At 46.1% G+C, this 18,315-nt stretch overlaps 1 protein-coding gene across 9 annotated transcripts; it reads right to left on the minus strand.

Moving 5' to 3' along the window:
- Positions 1–1,805: 1,805 nt before the first annotated feature.
- On the minus strand, positions 1,806–16,409 carry LOC108400765 (uncharacterized). 9 transcript variants are annotated; one of them, XR_005063030.2, is made up of 6 exons: positions 16,013–16,409; positions 15,583–15,729; positions 15,213–15,364; positions 9,410–9,571; positions 5,007–5,167; positions 1,806–3,807 (listed from the first exon to the last, which is right to left on the minus strand). XR_005063030.2 is itself a non-coding variant. In XM_037024765.2 (5 exons), exons 1-5 carry the CDS (start codon positions 16,218–16,220, stop codon positions 3,647–3,649), a joined length of 630 nt encoding a protein of 209 aa, XP_036880660.1. In that variant the 5' UTR covers positions 16,221–16,408; the 3' UTR covers positions 1,806–3,646. The 9 variants fall into 9 exon arrangements, 1 of the variants encoding a protein (XP_036880660.1); XR_005063031.2 differs by having other exon boundaries at positions 15,229–15,364; positions 16,013–16,408; XR_005063029.2 differs by lacking the exon at positions 15,213–15,364 and having other exon boundaries at positions 16,013–16,068; positions 16,154–16,401.
- Positions 16,410–18,315: the final 1,906 nt, after the last annotated feature.

Genomic DNA, 18,315 nt, shown 5'->3' on the forward strand with positions numbered 1-18,315 from the left:
AGAAACTATTTGTAGTTTAGGAGAGAAAAGATAATGGTTTTGGACAAATTTGAGTAGTGTGAAGATTGGAAAGGGCAAATTGAAGATAATATTTTGAAGGTTATAGATAGGGCCTGGATCTGTTGGGTGGTACAGGGTGGGGTGGAACAAGAAAGAGAGTGATCAGGATGGCTAGCTGGTCTGGGGCCCGAGCAACTGCTTGTATGGCCAGACTATATACGGAAATGGAAGAAACCAGGAGGAATAGGATTGTGGCTTGCTGGGGGGATTGAGAAATTTGTTACAGATCATGTTTTAGATGCCGATTTGTTATATAAGTGGAGATTTTGAATAGCTAGATTTAGAGAAGAGGTCTCACTGAACATACATGGAGTGAACCTATAAATATTTGGAATGAACTTTTTTGCATCTTTCTGAGTCTTTTGCCTTTTTGACTCTGAGAATACGCACAGGCTGCTATTAGATAGGCATGCTTCATTACGGACGGCATTTGGCTGCAAGTAAAAGAGATCCAACTCTAATTACTTCCCCCAAATTCATGTATATTTCTCTCCCATAACAAATCCAGAGAGTTAAACCAGGGCTGGTGCAGTGATCCCGGGATATCCATGACCTTATCTCCATTTTTGCTTCTCTGCCATCTTTAAACTGTTTTTGTTCATAAGGATCCCAAGGGCCTATACCTTTAACTAGTTAGGAAGATGGGGAAAGGATGAGAGAGAAAAGATATGAGTTAGTTGAGTTGTTTTTATGAGGACACTGTGTTTTTACTAGCATCTTACTGACCAGAACTGCAGCACATGGATCCTTAGCTATCCAGCATCTTGGGAAATTAGATATTGTTGTTATTTTTTTTAACAGCTTCACTGAGATATAATTCACTTATCATTCATTTAAAGTGTGCAATTTAATGACTTTCAGTATATTCACAGAGTTGTGCACCATCACCACAGTCAAATTCATTTGTACCATCCTGAAAAGAAACCCATACCCATTACCAATCATTCCTAATTTTGTTCCCACCTCTAGCCCGAGGCAACTACTAATCTTTCTATCTCTGGATTCTCTGTTCTCTGGACCTTTCATATAAATGGAGTCATACGATATATGGCCTTTCATATCTGACTTCTTTCACTGAGCATATTGTTTTTGAGGTTCATTCATGTCACATGTGTCAGTATTTCATTCCTTTTTATTGCCAAATATTTGATTATGTGGACATACATTATTCATTCATCAGTTTATGCATATTTGGGGAAATTGAGTTTTCAGTTGAGCACATTCTTACCCTGAGCAAAATAGGGTTTCTGTTGGTAAGGAAGCACCAATTAGCTGTTGATGGGTAACTAGCAGTATCTGTCCTGTGCAAAAAGTTGCATAATGGACTGGAATCTAGTGCCCTTCAGCCATATATTTGATGCTTCAGAAGTTCTGTTGGGTATGGGAGGAAGTGCAGTGACCATGAAGTCTTGGTGAATGTAGGGGGTACCCAGTCGCCTTGTTTGTAGGTTGGTAAACACTGGTCGGCATTACTCCCTGCCCTTTTAGCCTCTGAGTCTGTGTCCAGAACACCCACTGTTCCATTGTGATTGTTACTTTGGCCTCGGTCCTGCTATTTTCCACTAGTCCATAATTCTGCCACCACTTTATGGATTTCAGTTTACAAGGATATTTATGTTCTCAGTATTTGGCCTATAGTGTCTCCCACCAAGTATGTTTCCTGTAGCTTCATGGTCTGACTAGGGCCTTTGAAAGTAAGCCAGAGATTGGCTATATGTCTCCATAAAAACTCCTATTAAAAGGGCTTAAACATTTATTTGTTTATTCATTTAATACTGAATCACATGCATTTATTGGGCTAAATTTATGTGTCTTTAGATTATTTGCATTCATATAAAATTTTATTGATTTTAATTGGAACTATTTGGCCACCACACCACTTAATATACATCTAAGGAATGCCTAAAAGTTGTTCATATAACCTGGAGAACAGGATATGCTTAACTCTCGTGGACTTGAGGAGGAATTGGCTATAGGTTCTGGCTCCAAAAAAGCACTAGAGTTAATAATCTGAATAAAATTCCTCTAACTCTGACTTTCCTCAGGCCAGAATGGATTTGATTTGACCATCATCTCCTCATCGGGAAGTACAGTGTCTTGATAAACCAGTGTTTTAGCCTTTGTGTTGGAATCTCTAGGCCATGTCCCTCCGGCCTTTCCTCCCCACCCCCTTCCCCCACGAGAAAGACCCACAGATGACTTAGCTGACAAGGGCATTTATTTGACCTGACAGGCATGCTTGGCCAGCTAAGCAGACTCTTGTCTAGTGCTAAGTACTCCCTACAGCCCTTCGTGCCTCTTCTGGGAAGTCAGGAAGAGGAAGAGACGGGGGCTGCAGCCTGGTGCTGCCAGGCCTTGCGGAAATCTGGGACTGACTCCACCCTGAGGGCCTTCCCCTGTCTCCTCCGCCCTCTCTGGCCACTTTGGACCTCTTCCCATTCTTTAGCATCTCTTGGTGGCCCGCCTCACCGTCTGCCTCATGTATCATAAGTCCCTCTTAAAAGGAACCTCATTCCTTTTCCACAGGAAGTGACATTTCAAGTACATTTAAACAACATACTAAGACTTGAAGTAAACTATAAAGATTGCTTTTTCCCTCACAGCCACCTTAGCATTGCATCACATTTTATAGCTGAAAGGAAGGTCAATTTACAAAGGAGAAAACTGAATTCAGTGCCACTTCCCAGACACAAAATGAAAAGTAGGCTCTTTCTCATGTTGGTGATTTTTAGGGAGGTGGGTATTCTTTTCCAGGAAGGGGACTTTATTGGCATAGTCACTAAAATGCCAAAATTGTGTATTTTAGTATGTATTTGTTGAATGACTGACCACTGCTTTTATTTTTTAGATCTGTGGGTCGAATTGTTGAAGCACAGTGTTCAAAGCAGAATGGCAAGAGAGAAGAGTCAAGGGGAAATGGATATGTCATGAAGGGCCTAACATATCAAAAGGTTTAGATTTTGTTCTGTAGGTTTTGGAGATGAGTGAAGGGCTTCTATCAGGTAGTGATGTGGGCACACTTATTTTAGCAATGTTAGTGGCATGTGGCCACTGCTTACTGTTTATCAGGCACTGTGCTGTCACTTTGAATGCATCATCTCATATCTTCACAATCCTGTTGAGTATCATTGTCATCACCTCCATTTTAGAATTGAGGAAACGGGGTCAAGATGGGCAGCCCATGGTGGAGCTGTGATTTTAATTGAAGGAATCTGACCAGAGAAGAGAGAAGGGCACCTACATACTGGGATAAGGGGAGAAGATTGCAGGGGTAGGTGGGACATGGTGGGAGACCCTACTTGGTGGTCTCAACCTGTGTAGTGCCATGAGAGACAGTATTATTGGCTGAGAGGGTTTGGATAGAGGCCTGATAAACATGAGAGTTTGAAGCCTTTGCTTAGGGAAATTTGCAAGGGATCTGACCAAGATCAAGTGAAAATGGAACTCAGCTGAGGTTGGAGACAAGGAATTTATGGTGATACCATCCCGACTGGTTATGGCATTTTTCTCCACAAATTTGACAGTAGTAGAATCTGCCGTGAGAAGTAGTGGATTAAATAAGATACTTGTTTCTTTCCTTCTCACATTACAGTCCAAAGGGAGGAAGGTGGCCCGATCTGGTGGAGTGGCTCATTGTCAAATCACTCAGGCCTGTGTCCCTTCTGTCTTGTTCTGCTGTTCCGTGTGCTGTGCTGACAGAGCTGCATGGCCAAAAGCTGGGTCTCTGCCACCTCAGGGTTTCAGCTCCTGAAAGGGGTACGAGCAGAGGTAGAAAGTAAATACTCTCCTTTTAGGTAAGAGAGAAGTTTGTACACATCACTCTCCATATTTCATTCATGAAAACTTATACACTGAGCTGCAGGGAAGCCTGGGAGATGGGTCTAGATAGGCACTCGTGTTCCCAACTAAAATTATTTTACTATGGAAGAAGAGGAGAATCAATCTGAAGACCAGGTAGCAGTGCTGACTGGGGGGATTGATTTAGGACTGGACATTTTCTGGACAGTTGTGAGGATGGAAGTATGAGTAACTCTAGGCTGTTGCTGGGGTCTGGTTCAGGTGGTCAGCTGTGAGCTCCAGTGTGGCAAGGTAGGTAGGCCCACTGGTTATCAAAGGCCTGGAAGCCCTGAGTCTAGGAGGTTACAGAGTAGATGTGAGACAAAAGGAGAAAATGGTTAGACTTACGGTTAGTGGAGGATATGGGATTGGGTCTACAGGTGGCTTAGTTCTGGGGGATGACAAGACTTCCGGGGAACCGTGGGTTTGGGAAGCTGACATAGTGAGATGGAGGTCTCCAGAGTCGAGGTGGTCACAGAGCAGGATCGGTGTTACTGCACTGCGCTCAGCCTTCCCATCTTAGCACACAGGACCTTTCAGCATCCGGCACCTAGCTCTCCCCCCCCACACTGTCTCTCTTCCTTTCCTCTCTGCCTGATGTACAGTCAGGTCTTACACATGGAGCCTTCCTGTGCCTTCTTGTGTACCCCTCTTCCCGTGATGGCGCCCCATCACCCACTTCCCTATAATCCAGCTGACCGCCTCCCCCCACGCCGACCCAAACACCACTTCATGTGTCTTCTCCCAAGAGGCTGTCCTTGACCTGTAGCCCTTAAAGTCTCTTTGTTTCTGTCTGGCCACCAGCTGGCTTCCTCCTCTGCAACTTAAGCTTACATATGGCCAGTTTGGCCTTTCTGTCTACTTTTTACAAATATCCGCTACTGACAAAGTGGCTTCTTTGCTTAATTTCATATCAGAATTCTGAGACAGACAATCTGATGGACCCGGCTCATTTTATCTTTTCATACCAGACCGTATATCAGCTGCCACCCCCTGGTCACTTGTGCACCAGAGAACAGAATGGACAGATCTGGCTGCTGATCTACTTGCTCCTCATGGTGCAGAGGCACAGGAAGGACTACAACCCCACCATTGCTTTATCTTCTTACCAGGCCTGGAGTATGGGAGGGGTTTTAGGGAGATTCCAGGTGGCCGCTTTTCCTCACCACTGAAGAACAGTATGTTTATGCTGCACCAAAAGGAATTCGTCCGCTGGGTAAGGATTTGGTCATTGGTGTGTTCATTCATCTCAACAGCAGCTTTGCAGGCCCTGGGAATGGAGAAAGCAAGGAGCCATCCCGTCCTTACAGTCTGGTGGTGGAAAGTGGGGAGGTTAGGACACATAACCAGCTAGTAATGGTGCACTATATGTGGAAGGGAAGGCTCTGAAGCTGTGGATACCCCGACAGTTCCAGCCCCAGGGAGCCTTCCCCAGGGCCTGGTAAGACCTATGAAGCCTGAACACTCGAGGGCCTCTCCAGGCATCTGCAGGCACACAGATAATCCTTAGAGGGACTGGTCCTGTGCTCTGAGTGAAACCTGCCGCAGCCAGTGCCCATGGGGTGGGAATGCGCTAGGGCGTGTGTGTGTGCAGTCTGTGGACATGCATGGCCGTCGTTCACCCGAGGGCCATCGCTTCTGTCCTTCAGTTTGGTTTCCCTATTGGCCCCCGTGGTGTGATGACAGTCTACATCTATGAACCTAAATGCGCCCCTGCCCCTCCAAACCCAGTGGTCAGACCACCCTAGTCCATACCCTGGAGTTGAGCCTCAACTGGACAGTAAGGAAGCTACTTGTGGCACCTGCTGGGATCAGGCTGCCTTCCTCCATTTCCCACCTTCCCATTTTTACCAAAAACTTTTTCCAAGCCCAGCCTTCCTATCCAAGAATCTGTCTTGGAAAACAAATACTCCATTTCCCAGAGGTAAAAACCAAAAATGCCCATCTTGTGGAAAGTTGCATCCTACTACGTCAAGGGGGAGTGCTTGTCTCAGGACTGCAAGGAGTCGGGCCAGGCCTTCAGGCACAGACTACCATGGCTGCCCCCAGGGCAGGAGCTGGGAGAAGGGAGGTCAGGCCTGAGCTGGTCCCAGCCATCTGGACTTCCGCAGCCTCCCCAGAGCTGACTGAGAGACTGCAGCCCTGAACCTTTCGGGGAGGTCCCTGCAGAGGCTGGACATGAGAAGGGTCCCGTCTTGCACTCCCATCCAGCCATCCAGAGGCCCTGCCCCCCCTCCGCCCCCTCTTAGGAAAACAGACCTGCTTTCTTCCCTGAGGTTTCCCAGGCTGGGAGAAAACTCTGGCTGTCACACACCCACCTAGTACGCTTCTTCCTTGGATGTCTGCTATTTGAGTAACAGTGTTCAGTGCCAGTCGATGGGAGAGACCAGCCTGAGCCCCTCTCTTTATCTCACCCCCATACCCAATCTACTGCTTCTGAAACATGTCCCTGCATTCCCCACTTTTCAGTTCATCAGCACCCCACTGGGCCAGGCTCCATCACTCCTGCCTAGGTGACTCCAACCTCTCCAGCTCCTGACCAAGGGCCTGGACCATCTCAGTGGACAAGTGTGGGCAGCCTGATTTTCCAGAACCACTGGAGACCCCAATGGCCTGGGCAGGAGTTCCAGAGAGGAAGCATCACCTCCCTCCCCGGGGAGCTGTAGGGGAGGGGAGGAAGCCTCAGGAAGCAGACCGAGGCCAGGGCGGCCGCCCTAGACAGGACTTTCTGGGCTGGGGCTGGGGGCAGTGAGGAGCATTCTCAGAAGAGAAGCCACGGCCGGCTGGGCTCAGGAGAAAGGGCCAACTCCAGCATGACCTCAGGCTCATTTTCTAGGAGGCAGGCCAGGCCGGGGGCCCTCTCAGAAGCTCAACTCTTCTTAGCTCGGCTAACTGCTGTGGTCCAGTGGCTACTACACAGACTGTCTTCGTCGTCCCCTCCCTCACTTTGACCCTCTGTGCGCCCCTCCCCCGCTCGCTGCAGACGCGCTTCTGACTCAGCCCTAGTCAGATCCCCTTTCTCAAGTCCATCCTGGGCTCCTGGGACATCCCTTCCCTTTCTCACTCCCTCTTGCCAGCACTGCTGTCCCCTCCCACGCGGGGTCCCCTAGGACTGGTTTTGCTTGTGGTCTTCATTCCTGTGATTTTCTCGTCTGTGGTGGCTCCCTCCTCTGTCCATGTGAGCTGGGCCGTGACTTCCCTCCACCCTCCATCAGTGTCTCCCCCGCCTGGTGCCATCACGCTGCTTGGAAGAGCGGGCAGGTCATCCACCCTGGTCCCTCTCTCAGCTTGCTCAGGGTGTCAGCACCCTGTTCTTACTCTCTGGGGCTGTTCCCTCTGCAGGACCGACCCCCAGGGCAGGGCTGCCCAATGCAGTGGCCTTCCTCTGCTCTCATTCTCCCACCCCTGCCAGCCGCATCACCCTGCTCAAAACCCTCCTTTCCCTCAACCTGTCTCTCCTAGACCTTTTCTTCCTCTTATCCTCTGCACAGGCTTCATCTCTTTCCCGTTCCTCAGTGTGGAGGGTTCCTACGCTTTTAATCCTCCAAGCTTTCCTAATCTTACTGAACCCCAGTCTTCTCTCCATCTTGTTCTTCAGTGAGTCCGTCCATGCTCAAATAACTGCTCTGTGCCCAGCACCCCCACACCTTGGGCTCTGGTCCAGGCCTTTTTGAGTATCTCTTCCTGGGTTCCCCACCTGGATGCCATGCTGCCACCTCAGTCCCAACACAGCCACCACAAAACCCAGTCCTCCACCAGGGCCCCCTAGGGAGCCACCTTCACTCCTTCCGTTGTGACTTGTACTGAACCCTCCAGGGGAAGAATTCTGGGTGTCTCAGACAAGCTCCGTGCAGCCTGCCTCCTCCTGAGAGTGTCTGCAGTGTTGCGGGGCCAGCCTCTCCCATGCCCTCTGCTGCCTCCCCCAGGCTCGGGGGATGACATCCTGTTTGGGCCCCTGCTCTCACTTTCTTCCCAGTACTACCTTGGCTGCCAGGGATACCATCTTTTCCTTTTTCGAATATCACTCAAGCACTTATTTCAAACATTCTGATGAGAGGTATTTTCCTTCAAAAGTGTGGATGTGTAGAATCAAGTGGGTGATTTGATGGATGTCAAAGACACATATTTTTTTGGTCTGTTACTTTGTAAGCTTCCCAACAAAAAAACCCAGTCCACTCCTTTCTGTGAACTTCATCTAGCATTTAGGGTTTATTAAATATAATGCTTTCTTGGAGCAAAGACTAATTTTACTGTAAGAGTAAATACAAGTAATCCTCCCACTTCCCACTGAGGAATGTAAGCATATGGAATTCATTACTTCACAAGTTTCTACTGGCAGAAAAAAGCTAAGTGTATCCAAAAAGCTTGGAGGAAGGTATGCCAGAGACAAGGTTGTTTTCTAAGATACACACTCCTAAAAGAAACACAGAGATAGACCAGGTATTGATCTATGGGGTGAGATAGCCACGTATAGGAAGCCCCCACCAGTGGGTTCACATAAAAACTCCCTACTGGTGGGGGCTCCTTTCCCACTGCTGTGTCCCCATGGCATGGCCTGGTATCTGGCTCATATGTTCATGTTTTCACTATATCATGTATATGCATGTACACAATCCTGCTAGAGTCCCTGAGTTGCTATTCTAGCAGTGGTAAAAACTTCAGCCCAATGGCCCTGACCTCTGGACCCAGACCTGAGACTAAGGGCGCCTGCTGGGGTTGGGCCGCTGCCTGTGGCCATGAGCCACTAAGGAAATGACCCATGACCTAGACATCACCAGTTCCCTGCTCTAATTCGCCAGCACAAATATCACCTAGAATGTCATTCTGAAGAGCTGACACTGTTGGCTGGCCTACCATGAAAGGGAAGCATAGGCCACTGCCAGTGTGACTACATGACAAATGGCCTCCCTCACTCCCTCCTGCCCCAGGAATTAGGTTCCTTTAGATTTCTGTACAGTAAAATTAGAAAGTACACAGTACCTTTGTTACAAATATACTTTCTCCCCTAGGCACAGGATACCAGGAAATGACCTTGAAATTGTTTTTAAAGAGCTAAGGAAAATATATTTTCATAACAAATGGACCTGCTACAGTAAACATTTGATTAACTTCCTGTTGTCTGAGAGAAAATGCAAAGTTGTGGGTAGAGGACTGGAGTTTACTGTTTGATTAATTAAACCCTAATGATGAAAGGGAGAAAAACATATTTTTGAAGGCTAATGTTGCCTTTTTCTATTCTATCTTCCATGTTTCTTAACCTCTAATGTTTTCCCACATTTTGCTTTCTGTACAACACTCTGGGTAACTTTTTGTAACCTGCCTTCTGATTTACCAATTCTTATTTTCAGTTTTGGCTCTTATGCGGCTTAAAAATGTGGATTTAAAGTTCAGTGATGGATGTACTTTTTGTTTCTAAAAGCTTTCCTTTTTCATGTGAAAATATGTCTCTTTTTACCTAGTAGCTGCTTATGTTTTTCATTGCATCTTTTTGTTTCTTTAAATGTATACATACTTTTGTAATAATCTACACCTGTTCATTTCTTGAAGTTCTTTGAAGTCTTTGAAGTCTGCAGCTGCTTGTGCTTTTGTTGACTTTCATTCTGGTAGCTTCTTTACTCATATGGCCCGTAAGTTTGGATTGTATCTTCATGTTCTGCCTGGACTTGTCAAAACCCTGAGGAATGGTAAGACATGAACAAGAAATAATATTGTGGGGGAGTAAAAGTTGTAATTATTTACAGATGATTTCATAATGTACTTAGAAAGTACAGGAGATTCAACTAGCCAGTTAGAACTAATAAAACTATTAGCTAAACTATTAGAACTAATAAAGAAGCAAAAACAAAGGAAAGAGGCCTAGTAAAGAATAACTTACCAAAATCATTAGCCTTCCAATAAGCCAACAATAACCAATCAGGGTACCTTTTTTTTTATGGATCTATAAAAATACCTTTAAAAACAACTAATATATTTAGGAATAAACAGGCCAACAAATGTGCAAGACTTATATGAAAACCTATCAAACATTCTTGAAGTTACTGAACTAATAAAAAGCACACTGAATAAATAGAGATGTCAACTGTGTTCCTGTATACAAAGATCCAAAATTATAAACAAGTCAGTTCTTCCTAAATGAACAAATGTACTCAATGCAGTTATAAACGATGGTTTTTAAAATGAACTTGGCAGGGACTTCCAGTTTCCAGTTCCACATGTGAGGAGCTTGGAAGTTGCAACTCCATCTTAATCACCAGTAAAAAAGCTGAACAGACTGAAAAATCATCAACTTTTTTTGGATCTATAAGAGACATGAGGGCTCAGGGCAAACTATTGAAGCCGGGATTGGAGAGACAGGCAAATGCAGGCCTTCAGGGCTTACCAGAGCAGAGATTCATGAACAGAAACCACTGTGGGAACTAATGGCAGGGTAGAAAAACCTGAGCTATAATTGACAAATTTCTGGAGGGACAGTGTGGACAAGTATGAGAGTTAAAAACTCCAGGAACAGAGTCCTAGGAAGGCCCCCATACTTTTATGAGTTTTTACCTCCAGGAGCTTGGCTAGTTTCTCCCATTAAATATCAGAGAAAAATCCCTTCATGCCTACAGCAGGGAGGTGGGGGAAAGGAACTATTTTTAAACACACCAGAGCACTCTGTTCCTCCTAAGAGGTCCTGCTCTCAGGGCAAACCAGTCAACCAGAGACCAACATGCTGGGGTGTTTTCAGAGCCTAACTGACCTGGGGCAAGGGAAATATCCAACTCCAGTCAACTCTAGCGTTCCATGTGGGAGAAGAGAAATTCTCAGCTCTAGCCCCCTCTGGCCAGCCTGTCCCCCACCTAATGGGGACCAGGGGAGAGAAAATCTGAGAAATGTGTGAAGATCACACAGTCCAGAGGCACAGGTTCCATAAAGGATTGAAACCTAATCATAGAACTGCAGAACACTTCCCTTCCCCACCCCACCTTACCGCCCCGTTCCTGAGTGCTCATCTGCAGCAGCTCCTTTTACCCAGTACGTCACATCCAGATATCAAGAAAAAAGTACAAGACATATAAGAGGCAAAAGCAAGAAGAGACAGAGCGAGCATGTCACAACCAGACCCGGGAAGGATATTGGAATGATCAGGCCAGGACTTTAAAAGAACTATGATTAATATGCTGAGAGCTCTAATGGATAACGTAGATGGAATGCAAAAACAAATGGGCAATGTGAGCACAGGAAGACATGCCAGAGCTCAAAAAACACTGTGAGAGAAATGATGAATTCCTTTGATAGGCTTATTAGTAGACTAAAACAGCTGAGGAAATAATCTCTTGGGTTTGAGAATATATCAATAGAAACCTAAAAAAAAAAGAATAATATCCAAGGATTGTGCAACAATTACAAAAGGTGTGACATACTCATAATGGGAATATCAGGAGGAGTAAGAGACACAGGAACAGAAGAAGTACTTGAAATAACAATGACTGAGAACTTCCCCAAATTAATGTCATATCAAATCACAGATCTAGGAAGCTCAGAACATCAAGCAGGGTAAAGGAAAAAAAAAAAAACAGAAAAAAACAACAAAAACTATACCTATGCCTATCAAAGTAGAGAAAATCAAAGATAAAAAAAAAAATCCTGCCAGAAGGTAAAAACATCTTACCTATAGAGGATCAGGGATAAGAATTACAGCTGACTTCTTTGAAAGCAAGCAAAGGGAGAGTGGAGTGAGATTAAAGTGTTGAGAGAAAAAACCAACCAACCTAGAATTCTGTACCCTGTGAAATTATCCTTCAAGAGTGAAAGAAAAATGAAGAATTTCTCAAATAAAAAATAAAGGAATTTGCTGTCAATTAACCTGCCCTGCAAGATATTTTAAAAAATTCTTTAGAGAGAATGAAAACAGTATAGGCAAAAAACTCAGCTCTATGTAAAAGAAGAGCATTCAAGAAGGAATAAATGAGTATAAAATAAAACAAACCTGGCAAGCTTATTGTAAAAGTTATCTGGAGGAGAAAATATACAAGAATATTTTGAAAAAGCTATACAGTGACAGTGATAGTAGTGGTAATGGTGGTGGGGACTTGCCAAGGATTTGAAAACTGTCACTGGGGTAGAACAAAGAAGCCAGAAATGGCACATTTACATGGTGAGAATGGAGAAAGGATTTAAAAGAGATTTTTTTTAAGATGGTGTCATGCCAATGGGTTTCAGCCCCAGGCAAATTCGCTATGGATTTAATGTGACCAAAGAAATTGACAGCAAAACATTCTTTGGGGTGAAAAGATTTATTACCCGGCTTGTTCTCCCGGCGGTAGGTCAAGTACTAGCGTCTCTGCCTCTGCCCAGAGCACTGGGCCGAGCTCTCTATATAGCGCAATAATAGCTTATTGCCTAAAGGTGTGGAAGCGGTAGCCTAGCAACAGGCCAGTTACATCATCGGGTGGTTTAAGTTCAGTGAGGATCCTGGCCATAGGAACCCCAACGTCCCCACAGATGGCAAAACACTACTCAAATATTGGCATTGAAAACTTATCTACTTGGAGAAAAATAAAGTCAGAAAGTGTCTTGCCTGAGGGTTTCAGCCCCAGACAAGTTCACTATGGATGCAGTGAGACAAGGAAACGACAACGGAACGTTCTTGGGGTAAAAGGATTTATACCTGGCTTTATTCTCACAGCAGTAGATTGAGCACTAGAATCATATCTGCATCCAGCAGTCTGCAGGTCCATAATCCACCTCTGTCCCCACCCCCACCCAGAGCCCTGGGCAGAGCTCTTTATATAGTGATTCAGTCAGTAATAGTTTATTGCCTATGGGTGTAGAAGCAGTAGCCTAGCAGAAGGCTGATTACATCATCAAGTAGTTTAGGGTCAGGTGAGGATCCTGGCCATAGGAACTTCCATTTCCCCACAGAAAGTTATCTTACAACTTTCTCAATAATTAATGTTAATCTTATGCTTCAAAAAAGTTTTTAAATTATTCACTAGGTTAAGAGATGGTAACAGACTAGCAGAAAAAATGTGTAACATGTATAATAAACAAAAATGGATTTTTAGGTTATAGAAAACATTGCAGATCAATAGTAAAGGATAGCCTAATAGGAAAGAAAACTAGACAAAGAATATCAGTAGAAAATTTACAGAGAACGTAAAATGGTCAACAAACAAAAAAGAGGTCACCCTACATGAAGTCAGGGAGATGCAGTGAAATGCAACAAGAAAGAAAATTTGTTTTTAATTTTTATCAAGAATTAAACCCACTTATAATATTAAATGATGAGGGAAATTGGTACCTTCATATACTGTTGGTAGGACTGAAACTTAGTAGCATTATTTGTAATTATAAAAAAACAAAACAAAAGGCAGGTGAAGTATGGATACTATGTAGTAATTAAATCTGGAAGAACTGGCAGTGAGAGAACTTCCTGTTAAATACAAAAACTTAAGTTGCAAAACTATGAACAATAAGATGAACGTTATGGAAAACAACTATAAAGGAGACTGTCCTGATACAGAGAAAGGTTTGGAAGGATGAACGTCAAACACGCAGTGACCAGGGTAGTGAGAGTTACTCAGTGCTTGCTTTGTGCTGTGACATGTCACGGATTCTTTATGGGTATGTGATCTGTTCTTCCCAGCAACTCTGAGGGGATGAAATTCTTCAGTTCAAGGACATTTTCTGAAATTATATATTTGATTGTATACTCCCCAAAGTCTCTGTTTTCCCTTTGTATAACTCTTCCTATATTGATTCTTTCAGTCTTTTAATTTTCTCTCATGTTTCTCACCTCCTTGGCTTTTTGTTCTGTCTTAGGTCTGTGTTTCTCAAACTTGAGGCGCATCCCAGTCTCCTGGAAGGCTGTGAGCACAGATTGCTGGCCCCCATCCCCTGGTGTTTGACCTAGTCTGGGCTGGAACACAGAAGTTTTCATTTTAAAAAGTTCCTGGGTGCTGCTGCAGCTGGTAGGGGATCACATTTTGAGAAGCACTATTCTCAAGTATTTCTTTCACATCTTTGACAATTTACATTTTCAATTTCCAAGAACATTGTACTGTTTTCTATTTCCTCTTCTTCAATGGCTTTTTATCCCTCTTTGTCTATGGGAAAAAAACCTAGAACCTCACTGAGAATACTAATCTATTCTTTTAAGTTATTTCCTATTCCCTGCACTATATTTTTCTTTGGTTCATTGTTTTGCTCATCTATTTATCTTGGTTCTTTTTTCAAAACTGTTATTTTTACTCAAAGGTCTTGGGATCCTTGGTGTCTTGCCAGTGGGTTTCAGCCCTGGGCAAGTTCGCTATGGATTCAACGTGATCAAAGAAAATGACAGTAAAACGTTCTTGGGGTGAAAGGGTTATACCCAACTTTATTTCCAGGTGGCAGGTCAGTCACTAGAATCCTGTTCACTCAGAGCGGGTCTGCATGCAGCAAGCCAGTCTCTGCCTCTGGGCCCCTCTGTCCACACAGCCGCCCTCTGGGCCTCTGTCCTCGGCGTTGCCACCACTCCAGCCTCTGCTCTGTTCTCCTGCAGCCTTGCAGCTCTGCCACCTTGTCGTGCCCAGAGTACTGGGCAGAGCTCTTTATATAGAGTCAACAGCCATGTATTGCCCACAGGTGTGCAGTGAGCTAGTCAACCAGGGCCAGGTGAGAATCCTGGCCACAGGAACTCTCATTTTATCCACACTTAGCTATTCATTTGTGTCTGCGAATGAAAGATTTGTGGTTTAATATAGTTGGCTGGGGTTGATCTTCTCTACCATTATATGGATTTACTTCTTCAACAGCACTTTCTTCCAAGTAGGAGCCTTAAGCATGTTGACCTGCAGGATTCCATTTAGAGGCCATGGCCCGGCCCCCCCAGTCCCCACAATAAAATGAGGAAGCCTTTTCTTGAGATGTCAACACAGGCAGCAGGAGCGCCAGCCGCGCCCAGAGAGCCCAGCCCCTTTTCGGCACACCCTCTGGTTCTGCCTGGGACAGACTCCATCTCGGCCTATCGTTCTGGCTGCACAGGACAGAGCCAAGCTAGGGCGGAGCTAGGGCGCCTTGGCCCCGCCCGTGAGGAGCGGAGCCAGACGGGAGGGCAGCCGGCCGGCCCTGGCCTTACTCCCTCCTCTGGCCCCTGCTGGGGCGGGAGATGTGGGAAGCGGCTGGTTCCCGCCCGCTTTGCTCTCTGCACTCTCGGGGGCCCTGTCTGTGCGGGCGGGCTCGCCGTCCACCTCCTCTCCTTCGCGGACCTGCTGTCTCCGGCTCTCCTCTCCCCCCTCCATGCCCTGCCTTGTTCCTGCTCTCTCCCCGTGCCTCTCCCCTTTCTCACTTACTGCAGATAATGCCCACCTCCGCAGGTTCTCATCACCATTTGGAAAGGACCGTTCCACTCCGCCCTTCCTCTTCCTTTCTGTTATTCGGCAAACACCCCTTCAGAGCGTGCTGGTGGGTGTCGGAGGATGGCAGGAACTCCCAAACACAAGCTCTAAGAGGGGGCGGCATGAGGAGGGCCCCAGCTTCAGCATGGGGGGTGTTAGCAAGTCTCCCCAGGGGCTGAGTTTTGAGGAAGAATGGAGTTGCTCAGGGGAAGGGGATATGGGAGGAGGCGTCAGGAAAAAGAGAGCATTGTCTGCAAAGTCCTAGAGATCCACCACAGGGCCGCACATTCAGGAAGTGACCCCCTCTGCCTCTCATCCCCCTTACCTGGGTTATTGACAGGATTCAGTGTGATGGTTTCTAATAGCGCTGCCATCCTTCTCTGTGGAAGCAACCCAAGTGCCCAGTGGAGTGAGCTCTGGGAATGTGGAAGTCTGTTCCTAAGGGTTCTGGGAATTGTGTCTACTGTTTTACCTAAAAATGAGGAAGTTTGCTTTTACTTTATGTCTGCACTTAACATAAAAATTGTTCCATTACCTAACTTTACCCTTATCACAAATCTATGAGCAAAAACTGATGTCAGAATGCCCTGGGCACAAGGTCCTAGGGCAGGGACACAGGATCCTGGGGTGTGGACAGCTCAGTCTAGGAAGCTGAGTGGTTGAAGAGCCTTGGTAACCCATAAAGCACCACATGCATGCTGCTAACTGTTTATTGCTGCAACCCCAAAGAGAGAAGGTGTGAGGAAGAGACTTACCAGGTCTTGACTGAGAAGTGGAACAGGTGCCCAGATGGGTGAATCAGTGAGGCTTCCTAGGGAGGTGAGGCCAGACCTTAAGAGATGGTGCAGGTGTCTTACTGCCCACCAGGATCCCCAGCCCTCCCCAGAGCTGCTCACGGCCTTGCTGCTCTGAGTCTGCAGGGTGACGTGGCGGTCCCAGTTCCTGGCCAGGGGAGTGTTTCATATCGGCCAGCCACCAAGCTCTGGGACTGAACCCATGTTGCTCCTTCCAGCCGCAGCAGCGTGCTCAGGCGGGACAGGCAGGCTTGTCAGGGGCGTGCTTAGGTGGGCCAGGAGAGCTGGCTCTGGGTGGCTCTTGGTGACAGGAGACTGATCTCAGTTAGCATGAAGGTACACTTGCCCACAGGGATAATGACCTTGTGGGGCAGGACTCAGTCAGACCGTAGGATCTCCAGCTGGCTTCCTTCCAGGCCCTTTGGGCTGTGAGGTCAGTGACTCATGGTGAGACACCGAAGAGGAACCAGGTATTTTTTTCTTCCCCAGGTAAGTGCCTTATGACCTAGTGCAAAACATTCCTTTCTTTCTTCAGATCTTTCTGCAAGCCGCCTGGCTGAGAGAGTGGGGCTCCCGGCTTCAGGAAAGTACAGATTAGAAGGCTGTGGACCATGCAAGGAGAGGGATGCCATAGGAAATCGCGGCCAGTGTGAGCAATGGTGGGGCCTGGAGTGAGACGGAGTCCAAGGGGAGGCATGAGAAGTGAGCGTCTGCAGGACACAGGGTTACTGGATGAGGGAGCTGATTGGATTGGAGAAGCAGAGTATTGAAAAATGTCTCTTGCTCGTCTACTCTTGCTCAGATGGGTTGCATAGTAATCCTGAGAACAGTGTATATCAGTCCCACTTTCATGTTCTTCCAAGACCCCATTAGAATGACTGACTGCAGTGAACAAGTTGCTCATTTATTTGGAATCAAACTTCCCATCCTGTGCTTGACTCCCTGGCACTAGCAGAAGGGTGTCAGTCTCTCTGGGCTTCTTTGTCCCAGCTGTTGTGGATTTGATAGGCCCAGCTACATTCTTTCCATAAAGGATCAAAAAGTTTTCCATCACAATCAATGCAACTACCACCAACCACCACCACCCTCACTGGCCTCCACTGCCATTACCTGCCTCCTTCCCTACCATCTTTGTTACCACCCACCATCCACATTGTCTCCTCCACTATCACTATTAGCCATCACCATTATCAGTTCTACCACCACCACCACTACCCACTCTCCCCCTTCCATCCTCAGGACCAGGAGCGGCTTCACAATATCACCGCCCTCCCCACCATCATCACGACCATTCATTGAGTGCTCATTACATCCTTTATTCTGAGAAGCCCCTTCTGACCGATGCCTCAGTTGGTTTTCCTCTGTTCACCTACCTGTCTAGAATTCTCTGCCTCCTATTGGTCCAGGTCCTTGCCAAGAACCCCACATTTGTCCCTTGCTTCTAAAACTAGGAAACCTCTATCAGAGTGTTTGTTTCCCTTCACTTTTAGGAAGAGAGAAGAATGTCCCAAAGGCATGACAAGTTGCTTATTTGATTGGTTTAAAATGCATAACAACTGGTTCCACTGGTTTCTTTACAAATTGCCCTAGCTAAAGGAACCATAGCCATCTCTTCTCTCATTAAATTTCAATTAGCAACAATCGTTAACTCATCACACGGTTCTGAGCAGGAGTCTTGCACAGAGAACAAATTGGTTTTAACCAGTTAATAAAAGGCTGCCCTTGCCCTGCCTGTTTGCCCCTGTGAAGGGCCCTTCTCAGTGTCTGGGGCAAAGGAGGAGGGAAACATCCCCAGTGTCCATGTCAGGGCGCCTTCTGTGCTCTTCATGGAGGCTGATTCACAGCCCTTCGGCAGAATCCACGGGAGAGAATTTCAGTCTCCACACCTTGGCCTTCAGATGTGTCCAGGAACTGGGCCAGTTCCTTGAAGTGCTGTTTACATTTGAATTTGCATTAGTGTGGGATAATGTTGCCCTGCAGTTAAGGCAGACTGGCTGCAAGCCAATGAGTTACTCCAGCATGGCCTTGATATTTCCCGTCATAGCTTATCACTGTTTATTTGTTTAGTGCGTTTTCTGTTCTGCAACTTGATCTTTGCATATTCTGTGCATTGGGAATCTTTCTGTCTCATTGGTCTTAGAAAACTTTTACATCTCAGCTGGTCAGGTGGGGGTGTACTGGGGTCCCATTGTGATGATTATCAATGAGGCTGAACACCTTTCTGTCTCTTTATTGTTCTTTGGATATCCTCTTTTAAATACCTC

This window comes from Manis javanica, chromosome 3 (assembly GCF_040802235.1).
Source record: "Manis javanica isolate MJ-LG chromosome 3, MJ_LKY, whole genome shotgun sequence".
Classification (NCBI taxonomy): Eukaryota; Metazoa; Chordata; class Mammalia; order Pholidota; family Manidae; genus Manis; species Manis javanica.

Excerpts from the sequence above, each read along its gene's own strand:
- LOC108400765 (XM_037024765.2), bottom strand. The coding sequence starts at position 16,220 with ATGAAACACTCCCCTGGCCAGGAACTGGGACCGCCACGTCACCCTGCA. Across the intron at positions 16,069-16,153 it reads AGACTCAGAGCAGCAAGGCC|GAAGCCTCACTGATTCACCC; the intron begins GTGAGCAGCTCT and ends TCACCTCCCTAG. Across the intron at positions 5,209-9,427 it reads GAACTTCAAGAAATGAACAG|ACTGTAAGGACGGGATGGCT; the intron begins GTGTAGATTATT and ends TTCCACCACCAG.